General features: G+C 41.3%; 1 protein-coding gene across 2 annotated transcripts in view; it reads right to left on the bottom strand.

Annotated features, from left to right (window-relative positions):
• Positions 1-835: 835 nt before the first annotated feature.
• BANK1 (B cell scaffold protein with ankyrin repeats 1) overlaps positions 836-19,022 on the bottom strand; it is a 395,667-nt gene continuing 377,480 nt past the window's right edge. For both annotated transcript variants that reach the window (XM_033956933.1, XM_033956942.1), the window contains exons 9-15: positions 14,155-14,223; positions 12,989-13,170; positions 10,975-11,038; positions 7,338-7,367; positions 5,261-5,334; positions 3,294-3,372; positions 836-1,337 (exon numbers count right to left, since the gene is read on the bottom strand). In XM_033956933.1, coding sequence (XP_033812824.1) covers positions 3,325-3,372; positions 5,261-5,334; positions 7,338-7,367; positions 10,975-11,038; positions 12,989-13,170; positions 14,155-14,223 — 467 coding nt within the window. In that variant the 3' untranslated portion in view covers positions 836-1,337; positions 3,294-3,324. The remainder of the gene's footprint in view (positions 1,338-3,293; positions 3,373-5,260; positions 5,335-7,337; positions 7,368-10,974; positions 11,039-12,988; positions 13,171-14,154; positions 14,224-19,022) is intronic.

Below are 19,022 nucleotides of genomic sequence, written 5' to 3' on the forward strand. Positions count from 1 at the left end.
AGTTAGTCAGTAAAGGGTCTTTCCCTGGGATCTCTGATTGACCTTGCAACAACCCCAGTTCTGACCAAGGAGCTGATAAGTAAGAAATTCACACCAAGGTATCTGGTGCTGCTGGGCCACCTGCTCTGTTTTTCTAACACATATTTGTATTTCATGGTTGACTTAATCCTCTGCTATCATTATCTCATCCTAAATTTGACTTAACAGAAACTAATACATGCAACATTTATACAATAGCTTTTATTAATTATAATAAGCATATGCAAGTATTGAATTAACTGGAGTTCATAAACAGAATATTCTACTTTCTACACCCTTAACATTTAAATAGAGAGGATGGCAAGCTACCAAGAAGCAGAAATTTCTACTTGTCATTTTGTGCAAAAAAATTTTAAAATTAGACTTTTTCCTGCTGTAAGTCAATAATGGACCCTTTTCCTGAAGTATGGTAAAATCTGGTCTTAACACGTTTTAATGCAGATCTTTACTGAGCGCTAAGCCTGGCTTTAATGCAGCAATTATTGGGGGGGGAGGGTTAAAAATATTGTATTCCAGGTCATGCACTAATGTTGCCAATAGCATACTGCATCTGCATTGAGTTAACATGAAATAACCTATTTTCTCCTATTTTAGGGTTACCAGATTTTCTGCCTGAAAAATCCAGACCCTTAGTCCCGCCCCCAGGCCTGCTCAGTTCAACCCATCCTTGCCCCATCATGCCCTGGTTCTGCCCTGCCACGCCCCTGATCCCACCCCCAAGCCTGCCCCAGCCCCGCCTCCAATCCTGCCCCCCGTTGCCTGCTCTCGTCAGGCAGGACATCCATGCGTGCGTGGATGCCCTCCTGCACGAAGGAAAGCTTTTCAAAACCCAAAGTGCCAGGTTTTGAAAAGCCGTCCGTACCCCTGGACATGTCCTCAAAAGGAGAACATGTCCGGTGAAATCTGGACATCTATCTATCTGGACGCCCTATCCTATTTAGGAGGTGCTAGGTGATCCAATCTGTCCATTTAACGTGTGCTCAGCATAACATGCTAGCTGGATAATGTGGAAACACCCACTATCCACCCCCTGCAAAAATATTTTTAAAATAAATAAACATGTTAGTTAGCACACACAAACTGCGCATTGAGGACATAATGCCCTTTAGTAAAAGGTCCCTTAAATGATTAAGCTGTTTTTGATCCAGAAGGTGCCAGTGGGAAAGTTCTTCTGTCAGTATAACAATAGTACTTTTTTTTTTTTAAGCAAAATCTTGTCTTAGGCTGAGTCTGTCTTCTTTGAGCGAATTGCATGGTATCATGACTCATCACTCCCAGTGCAATATATCCTCAGGCACCTAAAATGGGAGAATAAATTTAAATGGTTATAAACACAATCATCACCTTTAGTTCCTGAGACTCTTTTGAGATTTGCCTTTGGAGAGATGGTATAGCTTCTTGCAAGGGTAACGCATACATTTCTCTTTGTAGACTTAGATTGATTTTCTATGCAAAGATGTGAAAATTACTCCCCCAGAACGATGCCCTTATATTTATACAGCCCCTACTCTGTGGGAGGCAGTGGCTAGAGCTAGAGAAACAACTAGCTTCATAGAGAGAGAGAGGCATGACCAATAGGGAAAAGGAGATGATACAGGTCATTGGTGAGAATGCTGTGTTCAGTTTTAGTGGCTGCATCTCAAAGAGGTCAGAGGTGGTCCAGAGGAAGGCATCAAAAGGGGCATGGGGTTTGCACCAGAAGACATTAAGAAGATACATGAGAACCTAAATATCTAAGCTCTAGCGAGGATGGGGAGGTATGAACCAGATATTTAAATACTTGGAAGATATTACTGTGCTGACAACACTTTCCAAAGAAGGACAAGGGGGACATGATATGAAACCAGTCAGGAAGCTTATTTTTCACAGGCCACAATACCTGAGGATTGGAGCGTGGCCAATAGAATGTCAATTTTTATAAAGAGATTCCTGGGTAGGGTTACCAGATGTACGGATTTTCCCGGACATGTCCTCCTTATGAGGACATGTCCGGGGAGGTCCGGACGGCTTTCCAAAACCTGGCACTTTGAGTTTTATAAAGCTTCCCGACAAAATTGCGTCGGGTAGGGGCAGCTGCGTATGCACGCGCGTGATATCATTGTGTTGCGCGGATGCCATCTGGGGGCGGGGCTGGGGGTGGAACAGAGCATGGCAGAGGCGGAACTGGGCGGTCCTGGAGGCATGGCCATGGGCCCGGATTTTCCTAAAGGAAAATCTGGTAACTCTATCCCTTGATGATCCTAGAAACTATAGAATACTTAGGGGTAAATTCTATATATGGTGCTTTAAGTTGCACATGCCTAATTTCCACATGCAATAATTAGTCAATTAGCTCTGCTAGCACCCTAACAAGCAATTATTAGTGTTAAGGAAGTAATTAAAAGTTATGCATGTAAATTTAGGCATGTAATTGCTAGTATTTTATAATGTGCACATAATGCTGTGGATTCCCATGTCCTGCCCATGCTCCCCCCCAGTCCATGCCCTCTTAGAGTTGCTTGCAATGTATATTGCATGTTTAATTTCTAGAAACTGGACAGAGTAGTTATGTACGTAACTGCTAATTAACAACAATTACAGCCAATAAGTGGTTGTTAAGAAGCTAATTATTAAATTAACATATCCACATAACTGGCACTATTCTATAACTGAGACAAACAACCTTGTGTGCTAAGTGTAAAGTTGTATAAATTATAAAATTAGGGGGAATAAGAGTTCCTTAGGATTCCATCATGGTGGCTCTACAAAGCTGCTCATGTTCACTATACTACACACCAAGAAAGCTAATACTTGAAAAAATGTAAAGAGGAATAATGAGATATCTGCAAAATTAAGTACATATGTTGATTTTCACTAAGTTGCTTTCTCCATAGCCAGTGAATCAAGCCTTCAGTCTCATGCTAATCCATCAGACCAACTTGTTTGTTCCATAGGGAGAGGAGGTATGGAAATATAGGCTGGAATATAAAACTAATTCAGGCAATCAACAGGCAGATTTGCACTGGTGTGACAAATTTATCAATAGTGTACAGTATTCAAGGATTCCCAAAAGTCATTTATGAATTTACAGGCAGTGTCTCAACATTTAATAAGAACTGTATACTAAGGATATTAATTTGTACTTAAAGATAAATCATAGGTACGTTGGGGGGGGGGGGGGGTCAGACCAGTGATTGGGGACATGCTTCTTGGATTATTTTGAATACAAAATGTCAATTTAAGTACATAAAAAACAATTTGAATAATGTTCATACCTTTTCCTAATTACGGTAAATGTTGGTGACTTTAAAAATTCCCATAATCCTTTTCTACTGGCTTACGATGGGGAGGAGGCTACAAGATATACAATAGACAGTGTTATTTGTACGTAAAAAATGGATGTAATAAAACATCTGAAATATTGAAAATCTAAATTTACTAAATTAAAAATTTAAGCATCTACAAATGTATTTGCAACAGCATTTATCATGTAAAAAAACATAAAATACGTTAGCAAAGCAAAACGGGAAGCTCCATTTTTATTATTTCCCAAAGATAAAAACTCAGCACAATGAATGTATATTATGAGTTGTTTTGCAAGCAAATGAATGCAGAGCAGCTCATTAATAAGAAAATCAAAGAATGCGGTTTGTGATAAACTTATAGGAAAATTATCTATACCTAAAGATAGGGTTGCCAGATTTCCTCTTTGAAAAAAAAAGAATCATGGCCCTGCCCCATTCTGCCCCCATCCCGCCCCATTCTTCCCACAGCCCTGCCCACACACAAATCTCCCCGAGCTCGAAGGCCACATTTGGAAGCCTTTGTGCATGCATGGACGTTGACATAATGACATCACACGCATGTTCAGTAACTATGTTCTTTATGGTGCTCTTGGCTCTTATTTGTACAGGAGTATGGGGTTGGGGATACCCAAATTATTTATTATCTATCTTAATCATTTTTCCTGCACCAGGAGGTGGGTGTAGCCCTAGGTGGATATGTGCAGTATGGAGATTTAGGAGGTTCTGCATATATCATACCTATGGTAGTTGAATATTTGACCTTATGAACTGCGTTTTCATTCAAAACTCTCTGCACCTGGGTTCCTATGGAAACCAGAGACAGGCCTCAGAACTACCTTCCATTTCTAGCAGTTTCCAGAACCCAGATCAACTTTGGGACTGCTTAGAGGGATGGTGATTTTATGACCTCACACCAGAGGAGTCTTAAACCCTGGTTCTGGGTAGGAGGTTTGTGTTTTGGGAAAAACATCAGTACCAACTGATCACATCTAGTACGTCTATGAGAAGGTCTAATCCACTTTAATAGGCCTGTACAATAGGATCTAGGTCACTTTAATGTGCCTGTACAATAGGATCCTTCCAGCAAGGAGGATTCTAACAAATTTTGGAATTAAACACATCTATTTTGGATACTTGTACCGTTCTGTTGGAGCTATCTAGGAAACTGTTGTTGAAAGAAAATTCCTCTTTTGATTTCCACAAAGAAGAAGTAAAGTTCAAATTTGTTTAGCACTATGTATTTTTTGAACCTCAACAATTGACTAATTTTGTGGCTATGTCCCGTCTGGACAAGGATAAAATTCAATCTTGAGCTCTAAAAAGGAAAATAGTAGCTTCGTTCCCGATGTATAGAACAGCATTACTTTGATGTACTGATTATATCTCTTCTTATTTCTTGCCAATATAATTCTTGGATCTAAAGAGGACTTGAGCTAATTTCACCATAATAATTCTTTTTGTAATTTTACTTAACTTTTGTTAAGTAAGGATTTATTGTTTAATGATTAATACGCTTTGGTTAAATTTGCTTTCTGTACAAGTTATACTTGATAATATATTGAAATCAATAAAAATACTTAAAAAAAAAATAATTGTTCAGCAAACCAAGTGGTGTTGTCTGTCATTATTGTGAGAGAGAGAGAGAGAGACAGAGAGAGAAAGAAAGAAAAGTTTGGTGCAAGCTTGCTTGGGAGTTCAGCTGAGAAAGTCGGCTCCCGCTTTGAGTCTTCACATATACACACTCATAAAACTTTATGTGCCCTCTGCCTACTTCCAGGATTCCAGAGGGTTACATTATCTTCTTCCCCATAAGAGAATCTGAAAAACATACAATATTTTGCCTACTCTACCCATATTTTATATCTGGGAGAAAATGTGCACTTGAAATTTGAAACTTAGATATACAAGCAAAGCAGATTACTTAAAATCTCATCTACCTTTGGTTTGTATGGCACGGCATACATATTTTTATCCAAGCTTTGGCTCCCTCTTCTGTTTTTTTCAATAGTTTCTAGAACACAGAAAGTGACTTATGTTAGTGGTATACCACAGTTAGGTGTGTCTTGCAATCCAGAAATATCTAGGAGGCATGCCGGAAACTTAGGTAGTCACAGCCAAATCCCTCTGGCAGGATACTCAATGGAACTAGGGGGCTGGATGTTTGGGCAATGCTCTTGTCAGGATTATTGGCTATTTAGATTATCAAAGAGATGTATGAATCTTAGTAGATATGAGAAAAATGGAGTACTGAATGGAAAAAATTAAAAATATTTTAATGCTCATTTACACAAGATGATCATATACTAAGCAGAAAGGCAAACACTCTGTGACTGGAAGCTGTCAAAGGAATAATTGGGCAGACTAGATGGGCTCATTGTTACTACATCCTTGATGTCTAGAAACTTCTAAACATTTAAAAAAGTTTAAATGATGGTGTATAAGGATTGTAAAACCTATCTAGTCTGTCCAATTTTCTTCCTTATGCAGTGTCATAAAACTAGTTGCTTTAGCTTTACATTCACTTCTCAAACAAGGATCTTCTGTGATTATCCCATGTCTTCTTGAATCTTTATGATTTTTATCTCCATCAATTCCACTGGGAAGAATATTATTATTCATTTTGAGCTTTTTGTCATTACCATTTGTTCTAGAACTTTGGTTCCACTCAAAATGTTTGCTTCTTGTCTATTCTTTATATCTTTGAGGTACAAATGTCTCCAACATATTTTTTCTTTCTCTCCTTTCTCTAAGGCAGTGTCTCTCAAACATTTTTAACTAAATGGAGCAAATGTTTTTTTGAAGCACATTATAATTGAAATTATAAAATTACAAAACCAATTAAAAGTTAAATTTGAGAGTTATTTATTTAAAGTTCTTTAAGCTATGTATGGTGTGGAGTGGCGCTTGCTGGCTGGTAGGGTGCACTATAATGCAGCAATGACATGGATAGTGTGCAAGATGTGTTTGTGGAGTATAATGTGGATTTTTTTTCTACATATAACACCTGCTTTTTGTATGGTTCGGATTAAATCTAGTTAGAAACAGATGCATTAGTTAAGACCCAACAGAAGCGTACGAAAAGTTGGTGAATAACAATCTGTATATGGATTGCAGTTAAGGCCAGAAAAACACTATAGATAAGGAAAAGCATAATAATATTCTCTTTATGTATTTTGCTATTACGCCAAATCCTAGGGGAAGTCAGGTAATGTGTAACATACTTCTAGAGGTATTAATGACTCCATTTTGTATTAATCTTCCTCCATGTTGGCTTCTGTCTTTCTTTGTGTCTCTTCTTCTTGAGGAAAAAAATACAGAAGTTTTCCCGCCTATAAAAGGCCTATGATTCTAGTGTTCTTTGTGTGGACGGCTATGCCTAGGGGAAATATGAGAGACCTCATGGCTTAAGTATTAACAGATAGTCCTGGCATTCCAATGCTGGGTATAGAAGAAAATCTTTCTTGAATGCAGTAGTACCTAAGCAGAACACATTTAGGGAGCACAGTGACCGCCTAGCCAGCATATGCATGTGCCAGTACCTCTTCATGTAAGCCCCAACTTCCCTACTGACCTGTCTGAAGTATCACTCATGAGTTATTCTGATGAGCTATTCTGAATGCTTTGGCCCTAAGTTCAATCTCTAAGGCATGTCTCTAACCACTGCCCTCTGCTATCAATCATCCAACCAGTTTTTCAGACCAAGGGGTCCCTTTATTAAGGTGTTCTAACCGATTTAGCGCGTTCTAAAGATTAGCGTGTGCTAAATGCTAAGATGCCCTTAGGGATATAATGGATGTCTTAGTATTTAGCGAGTGCTAAATCGGTTAGCGCACCTTAATAAAAGGACACCCAAGTTATATTTCTTTTAAATCTCACATCTACAGGAAACTTCTTCCTGGTTTCAGTGCATATGTTAGCTAGTTTTATTTTTGAAAAAATCATTAAGACCAAAGCGATCACATGATCCATTATGCCATATAGACTGTTCTTGTTGAGGTAAAAGCATTTACCTACCATTTGGATGATGGACTATGGTGATTTTGTCTGTTGGTGAAAGAAGAAGAAATTCAGAGAATGGCATTTTTGGCTTCACTTATTTAAGTTCTTGATGTCACTTAAGTTACAGCAAAACAAAGAAGTGGATTACTATTAGGGGACATGGATAGAAATGTACTTTCAAAAATATTTAGCGTTTTACGCTGCTATTGTTACTGCTCGGAATGAACATTTACAATTTATTTCTATGGATTTATTGGCAGTCCTCCAAGAAGAGCTCAGACCAGGTTACAAGATTACAGACATAAGACATATTTGCCTTCAACTCATCTCAGCTGTCTTCCGATCACTTTTCTCTGTACTACCTCCAGGTTCTGTATGGCCTTACCGAGATGCAGCCTTCAAAGCTGAATATAGTGTTCTAAAATACATGTACAAAGCTTCTACTATCTTTCTTCTGCTGGTTATACCTCTCTATGCAGCCTGACATCTCTCTAGCTTTGGCCATCACCTTCTCATTGTTTCACTATCTTAAGATCAGATACCATTACCTCAAGATCTGGTCTGTGCTTATCGGCCTGCTTCCCTCTCCCCATCACCTGGATTTCTGTACCCCAAATGTATCAGTCAGCAATTTTTTTCTGCACAAAAACTTAACCGCCAAAATGTAACCAGTATTCTAAGATTTTTAGATCACTTCTCATTTTGCCTACTCCTTCAGGGATGTCAACTCTGGTGCAGATCCGCTAAAAGGCAAAATATTTCCTTCGAAGTCTTCTGGCCACAAAAATAGACAGTTTTCTTTACAAAAATACAATTTCAAAATAGTTTTCTTAACAACCATAGTTCACACACAGCTATGGACTTAGGCTTTGTCAATTGGTTTAACCTGTCCACAAAAAGGCTCCTAAGAGTTGCTGCATTAGATTTGCCACATTATGCCATGATAACTGCAAAATCTAATGCATTTTAGTAAAAGAACCCAAAGTTCTGGGCAATTTTTCTTTCTGCTAAAACAGTCTGTTAAACGGACCTTATAGACCTTCTTATTTACAAAGCCATGCTAGCGTTTTTAGCGCCGGCCGCCGCAGTAGCAGCTCTGATGCTCATATAATTCCTATGAGCGTCCCAGCTGTTACTGCTGCGGCCAGCACTAAAAACACTAGCGCAGCTTTGTAAAGAAGGGGGAGAGTCCCTTAAACTTTGCATGCCATATTAGATACAAATATGAAATCTGATGCCTCTGTAATGAATGCTGCTTTGTTCAAGCCCAGTATTGTAATTGGCTTCATTCTCAGTTCACGGTAAACAAATACTCCCCACAAATCTCTGATCTCATTAAGGAGGACAGTATCAACATGGGCTATCACTAAGACAAGTTATTTACCACAAGTTGTGCTATTTTAGCACAGGGTCTTAATTTATAAAATCCTGAGTGGTGTAGAATGGGTATAAGTGAGTCATTTTTTTTACTCCATCAAAAATGAGCAGAAGGAAGGCTGTTGTGCTGGGCATAAGAATGTATGGTAAAGACTGCATATTACTACCACTCTTCCTTTGGAGCCTCCATTTTAGTTTGTATCCAGTGGCATAGCGAGCCCCCCACCACACACCTGCCCCTTCTACCCCCCATACCTCTTTAACTTCATTGGCACTAGCGGCATTTCCAACCTGCTGCACACGCTGGCCTTAACTCTCCGATGTCACTTCCTGGTCCCACAATCAGGAAGTGACTTCAGAGGGAAAGCCAAGGTCAGCACGAGCAGCAGGCTGGAGATCCTGCTTGCGCCAGTGAAGAGTTAGAGGCATGGGGGAGGGGGGAGGACTGAGGGGTAGAGAGGAAAAGAGTGCCGGTGTCCTCATCAAGCCGGTACCTGGGGTGGTCTGCCCCCCCCCCCCCCGTTTCTCTGCCACTGTTTGTATCATCTTTCCCCATTGAGATTACAGTCACAGTGACATTTGATATTTTATTTCTTGGACTTCTGAGGCAGGCCTTATGGCCAAAGCATGATTTGTGTTGAGTCACTTTGACATAGAAATAATAAAGTTCTTCTGTTTTGAACACCATTTTCACCTCTGATTTTCTGTCTACTCGCTGTTGTTTGCTATGTTTTTTAGATCTGCGAGGCTTTCTGCTCTTCTGTTTGTTTTTGCGTTGGAACCTCTCCATACATTTGGTGAATCACACCAGGAACGGAAAGCAATTTTAATTTATTGGTCAGCAGGTAAACACAAAACTGTGTCTAGTGAATTCAGCAAGAAAGCTGCAGACAGAATTAGGTTGATCAGGGGGAAGCCACCACTTGCATGGAACATTGCTACTGTTTGGTTTTTGCCACGTACTAATGACCTGGATTGGCCACTATGAGGACAGGCTACTGGATTTGATGGACCATTGGCCTGACTTAATAAGGCTATTCTTATGTTATGTTCTTATGGACCTAAGATAGGCACTAGCATTTAAACCTGCTTATAGCAAGCATAAGTCCTGTATCTTAGTTAGGTGCAGATCCGCAACTAAGGGCTCCTTTTACTAAGGTGTGCTATGCTTTTTAGCACGCGCTAAACGCTACTGCGTGCATGTTAGTCTATGGATGTGTTAGCGGTTAGCGCACGCTAAAACGCATAGTGCACCTTAGTAAAATAGGGGGTAAGTGTGGTTCTATAAAGTGTGCACTCCCTTAGTGCTGATTTATTTTAGTGAGGAATTTCTAACACTTTTTACTGAATTTCTTCTAGAATGACTACACTTGGAAAAATATTGCTCTGCAAGCAGCGTTTCATTTCCGGCTCACCACACAATTGTTTCCCACGTACTCACCTTTATAGGACCCCCAGGGACCCCTGAAGAAGACTTTTTGTCGAAACGCGGACCGTGTTGGGTCCTGTATCCCTAGTAGACTAGGTCCTTTAAGGCTTTTATGTGGATAATTTATTTTTATGTGGATGAAATTATTTTATGTGGATGATTTCAGTGACACTTTCAAATAAAGTCCATTTAGGAACATCGTCACTCCTCAGAGTTGTTTTTGTTTTCTAAGGCTTTTAAACAGCCATGAATAAACACAGGTAATATTTTAGGTTCAAACAATATTCCTTGAATCACAGGGTACCTTGGAAAATATTTAGGGCTCCTTTTACTAAGCTTTGATAGCGTTTTTAGCGCACGCTGAACTGCTGTGCGCGCTAAACCCGCATTACGTGGCTAGAACTAACGCCAGCTCAATGCTGGCGTTAGCATCTAGTGCGCGGGGCAATTCAGCACGTGCTATGCGCACGCTAAAACCGCTACGCAGCATTGTAAAAGGAACCCTTAACCTTTTCCTATCGTAATAAATTTTACGTTACGCTGGTTCCAATCGTAATTATTTTAGCAAAGTTTTGTATTATTCACCGTTATCATTTACGGCTATTGTAAACATAATGTAAATAAGTCATAAGTCTGTAAATTCAAATATTTTGTGTTCCTGGCTCTTTATTAGTCCATACAGACTGTTTATCCACGATGGCAACGTCATTTTTGGAATGTCCTGTCATCCGGGACACCGATAGGAAAAGGTTAATCTAGAAATGCCCATGCGATTTCCAGAGCAGGTGGTGAGCACGGTGTAGTCTACTGGGGTTAGTACCTTGAGATATTGAAAGTATAATTTACCATAGACAATATCTTCTTCTGGTCTGTTCCCGATAATACAGCCTCTGAGTTGACGCAGTTTTTGCTTAAGGATAGAAAAGACAGCATTGTTTTACATAAAAGGATGTGAAGTTGAAACTGCTGTATGGCTTGTGCCTCAGATTGCCATTTTAAATTCCTGGGAAACAGCAGTGTATTCTTTACATGTAAATAATTTCATCACGTGCAATAATACTCAATTTACTTATATCACAATTTTGAGTTAATAGTTAAGATTCCACTGCTTTCTAAAGTCCTTCAAAGTTATTCCCCTCAGGCCTCTCTGCCACTTCATTTAAAAAGAAGGGTTCCTCAAATATATCTTGTAGACCCCCAGCCGCCAGACTTTTCAGGATAGCCACAAAGAATATGCCTTTGATAAATCTGCATGTAATGAGTCTCCAGTGCATGAACTGTATCAAATGCATATTCCTCGAGCATATCCTGAAAATCTGACTGGTGATGGGGTTCCCAGGAGAGGTCTAGAAAGCTCATTATATAGTACACACAGTCTTGATTTAATCTCTGCCACATCCAGGAAGTGACATCAGTGATAGCAGGATGTAGCAGAGAGAAGCCTGCAGGGCCGATGCTCACAGCAAAGGTGCGTTGTTGCTGTGCTGGTGAAGATGCTGAGGTATATCTGAGAGGAAAGGGGGAACTTCTGGGCCACAGAAGAGGAATTCTGGATCCGGAAGAGGGCATAGTAAGGTGGCTGTCCACTGAACCTTTTTGGTGGGCTATTCATGGTAGGCCTGTGCCCACCCAGGCCCACCTGTAACTACACTACTGATAGAAGCAGATGATGACTTTTTTCTAGCCTTTTCCCCCCTCACTCTTAAACCTAAATTTAAAAGCACCTCTTGCATCCTTAAATTTATAGAAAACTGCCATTCATGTGTAAAAGGCAGAAATGCACCAAACTGGGTTTTTATAATTATGCAACAAAATGGCTCAGTGCATAAATGTCAGGGGGCATTCACAATGCATTGGAAGACAGGCCTAAGATTCCAATTGGCCCAGGTGCCTAAGGCCCCTCCTAAGGGAGGGACCTTAGGCGCCTAGGCCAATCAGGCCCTTAAGCCCCTCTCTGATGCATCCCACAATGCACTGAGAAAGGGCAGGCCCACCATTCATATAAAGGCGGGCCTACCAGCTGGCCGGAGGAAGCAGCTGGCCAACTACTAAAGGTAGGAGGTGGTCCAGCTGGGCTAGGCTGAGGGGAGTTCTAGCTGAGCTGGTGGGGTTCCAGGGGGGGGTTGGTGGCCTATCTTCACGAAGGGGGGTATCTGGCAGGAAGGACTATGCATCCCTCCTGCTGCGGTCATTACGGTGATGGGGGTTTCCGGCAGTAGGGACTGGACATCCTTCTCCTGCCATGGTTATTATAGGGGGATGGGGATGGGGTCTGGCAGGAGTGACTGGGCATCCTTCCTGCTGGGGGATGTGTCAGCGGGGTGGTGGCAGGAGGAATTGGGCACTCCTTTTGCTGTGGACATTCAGGGGTAGGGGGCCGGCTTTGGGGTGCCTGGATGGAGGGATTGGGCATTCCTCCTGCCACTAGTCTTCGCTGGCAGGGGGGGGGGGGGGACGGGTCCTTCCCACGGCTGCTAAACTGATCACGGCAGGGAAGTTCCCTTGCCAATCAGTTCAGCGGCTGCGTTTACTTGAAGGCGCCTGAAATGTAAGCCAGCAAAATTCTGGTCTACATTTCAGGCACCTTCCTTGTGTCTAGGGAGATGCCTAAGGTCACCTAGGGCCACCTAAGCTCGCCTAAGGCCACTTCAGGGTGAAACCACACCCACGCCTAGCCTTAGGCGAGGTTAGGCGGTCCTACGCGCCTCACTAGGTTCCCGGAGGTGCCTACAATTTAGGCTGTCTGCCTTGGGAGGTTTTTTTTCCAAAAACATGTATCCCAATTGGCTTTAAGACAGCGGTAGGCTGCCTAAAATCGGGACACTGTTTATAGAATTTGCTTCAAAATGCATTAGAGTACCTGTTGAATGAGATCCAGCCCTCTTTTCTCATTTTGCCACTGTTTAAATTTCTCAACAGCTTCATCCATAGTCATGCACCCACTCTTCACCTTCTCTTGCAAAAGAATCAATTCTTCCTGTCCAAAAGGGGTGTCCCGTCTATGAGTAGCATAAGTCTGATGGCTGTCATTGTGAGGGTGACCTGAGATTAGTAAGCAGTACAGTTTAGAAAACTCTAGAAGCATATTCAGTTTAATTAAGAAACACACACTTTTATATGTTTGAAAATATTAATTCTTTACAGAGGGGACACCATAGCAAATTCAAGGAAATTTGGGGCCCATGGGGAGCTATGTCGGGGCAGGAGGGCCTGGGATCCCTCCTGCCCATAATTTAGTGGGGGTGGGAGGTAGGGGGGTCTCTGGGGCAGTAGGGCTTGGGCTCCTGTCAAGATCGTATCGGGGGGAGGTGGGGGCTGTTCGGGCAGGAGGGCTTGGTCTCCTTCCTGCCCTGGTCATGTCGGGGAGGGTGGGGGTTGTTCGGACAGGAGAGCTTGGGCTCCCTCCTGCCCCGGTCATGTTGGGGGGGAGGGGGGCGATCGCGGCAAGAGAGATTGGCTATCTCTCCTGCTGTGATAGTGATCCGAAGTGCCATGGTTGGCGGCACATCGGGATTGTTATCATGGCAGGGGAGATGAGTCATCTCTCCTGCTGTGATCCTTGCTTGGGGGGCAGGAGGGCTGAGGATTCTGTAACCGGTGTTCTTTTTGACAGACACCGGTTACAGAATCCAGCTTTTAGGCGAAGGACTGGCTCCTCCTTCGCCTAAAAGGTCTGGTTTTGGGCATTTGGGACTTAGGCTTTTTTGGGGTTCATTATTATGTTGTAAGTGTAGACATAGTGGTGGTCTGGGCATTTAAAAGCTGAACGTAGAGGCAGGCCATTATAAAAAAAAAACTCCTTTTGGACGTTTTTTTTCTGAATGGACATTTTCCCTGCTTCTACTTTCAGTGTTTAAGGCCTAGGCCAAAAGGGGACTTAGCCTTTTTTTTTTTTATTATGCTCCTCCACGTGCTTTGAGTTACAAATGAAAAAAAAAAAGGCCTGAACCAAATCCAAATTCCTCCTGATCTGCACGTTGCATTTGGAGTGTGAAGACAGTTAAGGAAATACAAATCTTTTCATACCTGACTGATGAACAGCAAAGTATACCTTCTCATTGTCTGCTTGTATTTTTGCTGCTTTCTGCTGAAAAACTGTAACCGAAAGATAAATTTCAGGTTAAAAAATAGAAAAGAAGCCTGAAGGTAGGTCAGGTCTGGACTATAATTAATGCACTGTGGTATAAGTGAGTTAAACCTGGGGGTCCACTTACTCCACAGAGATGACTTTACTCAGATATTTGGTGACTACATGCATCCCTCATACATCCCTAAGGGTCCCAGTAAATGATCTAGCTAGGTTCTTGGGACCTGGGTTGGCCACTGTTGGAAACAGTATGCTGATGGACCTTCGGTCTGTTCTAGTATGGCAGTTCTTATGTTCATATGATTTCAGGCAAATGAAAAGCTACCAGCTACTTTTTGTGAAGTGTGCAGTTTTGGTTCTGCTGCTGTTTGCTTGAAAGAAACATATTATTTTTCCTTTGTTTGCCTGGCAACCCCTGCGTTTGTTTGCTGAAAAGACTATGAGAAGCTTTTTGAAGGTATTTTTGTTTAATGCAACAAAGATTCTTAACATAGCACCAAGGAAATTGCGGAGTTTGTGTTGTATTATGGTGGGATTGTGGGCCTAGTGATTAAAGTGTTCCACCACACAAACTCACAACTCTCCTCCCAGCGCAGGCATGTGCTGGAGAGCCAGTGTACAGTACTGGTGAATGCTGTTGCTTGAAAGTTTACTTTGAAAAACAAATAACCAAATGGGAAAAGGGGACTGTGAAAGACAGAACTTGACCAGCAGAAGCTTACCTTTTGGGAGTTGCTTTGGTTTTTGTTATTTTTTTTTCCTTATGCTGAAGAAACAGTGCCCCTACAAGAGGTGTGTGCAGCAATGTAGAACACTATATTAGTTCTGTGTGGGCATATGCCTGAGAGCATTCATTTTGGTATATTCTTTTATATTATCAGTGACTGTACTAATAAATATTACTTGGGGAACATCCTGACACACCAATCTGTTGGGGGGGGGTTTTCTGTGCAATGCTGTAATGCTGAAAAGTGAAACCCTCCTGCCACTGGTGATGCCACCTCCTTGACACCCCCATATATTTCAGTCCACAGCCGGCTGGCAGGCCCCTCTTCAAAATGGTGGGCCTTCCCCTTCCTGGTGTATCCTGGGATGCGTTGAGGAGGGGCCTAAGGCTCTCATTGGCCCAGGTGCTTAAGGCCCCCCACTAATAGCAGGTCAGCAATTTCATGTTTGAATTCTTTTCGTATCCTGGGATGTATACCATACAGTCCAGCTGATTTATCACTTTTTAACTTGCCAATTTGGCTTAGTACATCTACCAAATTCACTGAGATTTCTTTCTTCTCTGCATCATCACCCTTGAAAACCATTTCCGGTTCAGGTAGATCTCATACATCTTCTTCTGTAAAGACCCCCAAAGCAAAGAATTCATTCAGTCTCTAAACTGTGGCCTTATCCTCCTTGAGCTCCCCTTTTGTTCTTTGATCATCCAATGGTCCTTCAGATTCCCTCACAGGTTTTCTGCTTCTGATGTACCTAAAAAAAATTGTTACTCTAAGTTTTTGCCTCTTTGGCAAGTTTCTCTTCATATTCATTTTAAGCTTTCTTTATCAATGCCTTGCATCTAACTTGCCAGTGTTTATGTTTCTTCTTATTTTTTTCATTTGGATCCTTTTTCTATTCTTTAAAGGATTTATTTTGGCTCTAAAAGCCTCTTTCACTTCACCTTTTTAACCATGCTGGCTCTCGTTTTCTCTTCTTTCCACCTTTGTTAATACATGGAATACATCTGGTCTGGGTTTACACTATGGTATTTTTAAATCACATCCATACCTGGTTTACAGTCTTAAATAAATCATAATAATAAAGAATGTGGAGGCTATTAGAAGCAAAATTTTGCACATAGTTATGGATAACCTTAACCATTAGCTAATACTTCATATGACTACCTGCAAACCATGAGACCAGGTCTACTGTACCTTTAGAAATCAATTCATAAAGACAAAAGAAATCCAAGAAGAATTATTACCACTTCTTTCAAATAAGAAAAAAGGTGAAAGCAGTAATACACACAACCTAATAAAAAGCCCCATGATTTTAGATTTGATAGCATGAATTTTTAAAAAGCTATTCTCCACCAGCATGTAAACTCTCCTAGCCTTTTTTTACAGCACATACAGCAGCTGAAATAATGCATTCAAGCTGTTAATAAATTATACACCAGCAAATAATTGGCTTATGAGAACATTCTATACAAAATTCTAAGAAATTGTAAGATATTGTGGCAGAATTAGACAAACCAATCAATGGATGCTCCAGATAATTGGGGATTATCCTGGCATCCTGTGGAATGAGTAATGCAATGAAATAGTGTCACCAGCAGAAATTTTTCAGGGAAGTCCTGAAGGTTCTAATATTGAAGATAATATTGTCCTATTTTTCTGCATGTGGAGATATCACTATTTGCTGAATCTGACTGGAGATTAAATCACTGCTTCTTGTTTTCTTCTATACTGCATCCGATGGTCATATCATATTATTCTTTCTTTTCTTTTTTTTAAGCTTATTCCTGCTGTTCAAATCAAATTTTACACATGAGAAAAACATCTTTGATGCATTTGGTAGTTAGTTGTTGGGAAGAGATCCTGTGAAGCTCCCAGAGAGTGGGTCCGAAATAGGGAGTATCAAAAGACAAGAGATGAGTTAAATGACCCAGAGCAGGACTGTGGAGAAGGCGAGATGAGTTGGGATCCCAAAGAGGGGGAGGAGGGGAATTCCATGGAGATAACTGAGATTGGGAATGCAGTGTATGTAAATCAGGTTTATGTATATTCATTGTGAATATCCTGAAAACCTGACTGGCAAGGGGGTACTCCAAGACTGAGTTGAGAAACACTGATTTAAGTCATGTGAAATTGCATTAACCGATGTGAACAAGCATTAGGAACGAGGCCCTTCACAGGGCAGGATTAACCAATAGGCCAAGTAGGCACGTGCCTAGGCCCAAAATGGTTAGGGGGGCCCAATGAAGGAGGACATCAACATTGTTTTTTCCAAATGGCAATGGGCCCCTCCAGCATCAATCAGCAACGCGAGCACCCCCGATCGGCAACGCGGGCTCCACTCCAATCGGCAGCACGGCCTCTCCATCGACGGAAAGTAAGACAAGCAAGCAACGCGGGTAAGAAAGGCAACGGGAACTATAATTGTGCAAGCGGTGCTGCTTGCCCAAAGCTTCCCTCTGACACAGCTTCCTGTTTCCGCCTGGGCGCATGGTGGGGTGGGGAAGGGCAGGGGGCCCAGTGTACTGGTGGCCTAGGAGCCCTTGACGAATTAATCCTGCCCTGGCCCTTCATTCAATGCAACATGGCAAAGTCCCATATTAAGTTTCCTTCTAATGGCTTTGAATGAATTCTATTTGGCAGTCAAAGAGCTTTACTGTACACAATTGCTTTGGAAGTTTCAATGAAATCGTGTTCAAACTCATTTTCTGGAAAATTCACTGGGGACTCTTCTGTACTGATGGTTTTATTCATCAGGGTAAGAAAATTTTCCCCCATGGATAGGACGTATTAACATCATGCTGCATATAAACTCTTAACACGCTTGTCACTTATCATTTATCATCTCTTTTGCAAAATTCCCATGTCAGTTTATAAGCTGATTGTATCCTACTAATGAAATTATTGTGGACAGGCCTTTTGCCAGCCCAAAAAATGTTATGCTAGTAAATAGGGTGTTATCTTTCCATTCATGTCAACTTTTACACCCTGTCAATCCTTCAGATAAAGCAGAAATTCAGAATATCAACAAAAATCTTAATAAAATCACATCCTGGCTACATGATTATTGTCTATTACTTAATCTGAATAAATCAAAACTTCTACTGTTTACAAGAGACAATTACACATGATAAGGTCTATCTCATCTCTTCTAGAATCCTTATCAAGCAATACCCAGATATATTCCTTAGTTATTTCCCATATTGATTACTGTAATGCGCTTTACTTAGCTATTTGTCAAAAAGATATACTTCAATAAAACTGATTACTGGCTAAAAGAAATATGATCATGTTGTGCCCCTCTTAAAATCTGCTCACTGGCTTCCAATGAAATACTTCTATTCACATTCAAAATACGTCTCTTCAATACTCCAGCATGTCTTGATCATTTTCTTATTCTGTATGCACCATCAAGAAACTTGCATTCCACTCAATAAAATCTATTAGTTATCTCTTCACCAAGACACATTTTTATGCCCACCACAACACACACCATATTCTCTGTCACTGCCCCATCACTATGGAACGCTATCCTGATTCACCTCTGGACAGAAAAATTTAAAACATCTCGTTAAATATTCCTATTTTCAAATGCACTTCAATGCAGTACACACTTGCTATTTGAATTAGGAACCATTTATATTTTTGCTATTGCACCTTACAGGGCACTGCTGTGAACTTCACAAAAAGGGTGCCAGATAAACATCTCACCAGAACTCCCTTATAGGTTATGGTGAGCCCCGCAAAACCCACTATACCCACCAGCGCCCTGTCTAATACCCACAAGACATACCCACCTGTCTACAACTCCAGTAGAATAAAATTGGGGGGTGGGGGGGGAGAAAATTTGCTGGGCGCATGTTCCACCATAAATGTAGTGGTTAGAGTGGCTTATGGGCCTGGGCCCTTCTCTCTATGGTTCACTAGCCCACCCCCAGGCTATTTAAGCTCTACTAGGCTTTCCTATACTAGGTGCTGATGTTCTGGAGACAGGTGTGTACTTTTTTATTCTGATCTTTGTAAGGGTGTGAGGGTGTCATTGAACACTGAGGGAGTGTGTGGGGGTCTTTACTTTGTCTCTG

This window comes from Geotrypetes seraphini, chromosome 1, assembly GCF_902459505.1.
Source record: "Geotrypetes seraphini chromosome 1, aGeoSer1.1, whole genome shotgun sequence".
NCBI lineage: Eukaryota > Metazoa > Chordata > Amphibia > Gymnophiona > Dermophiidae > Geotrypetes > Geotrypetes seraphini.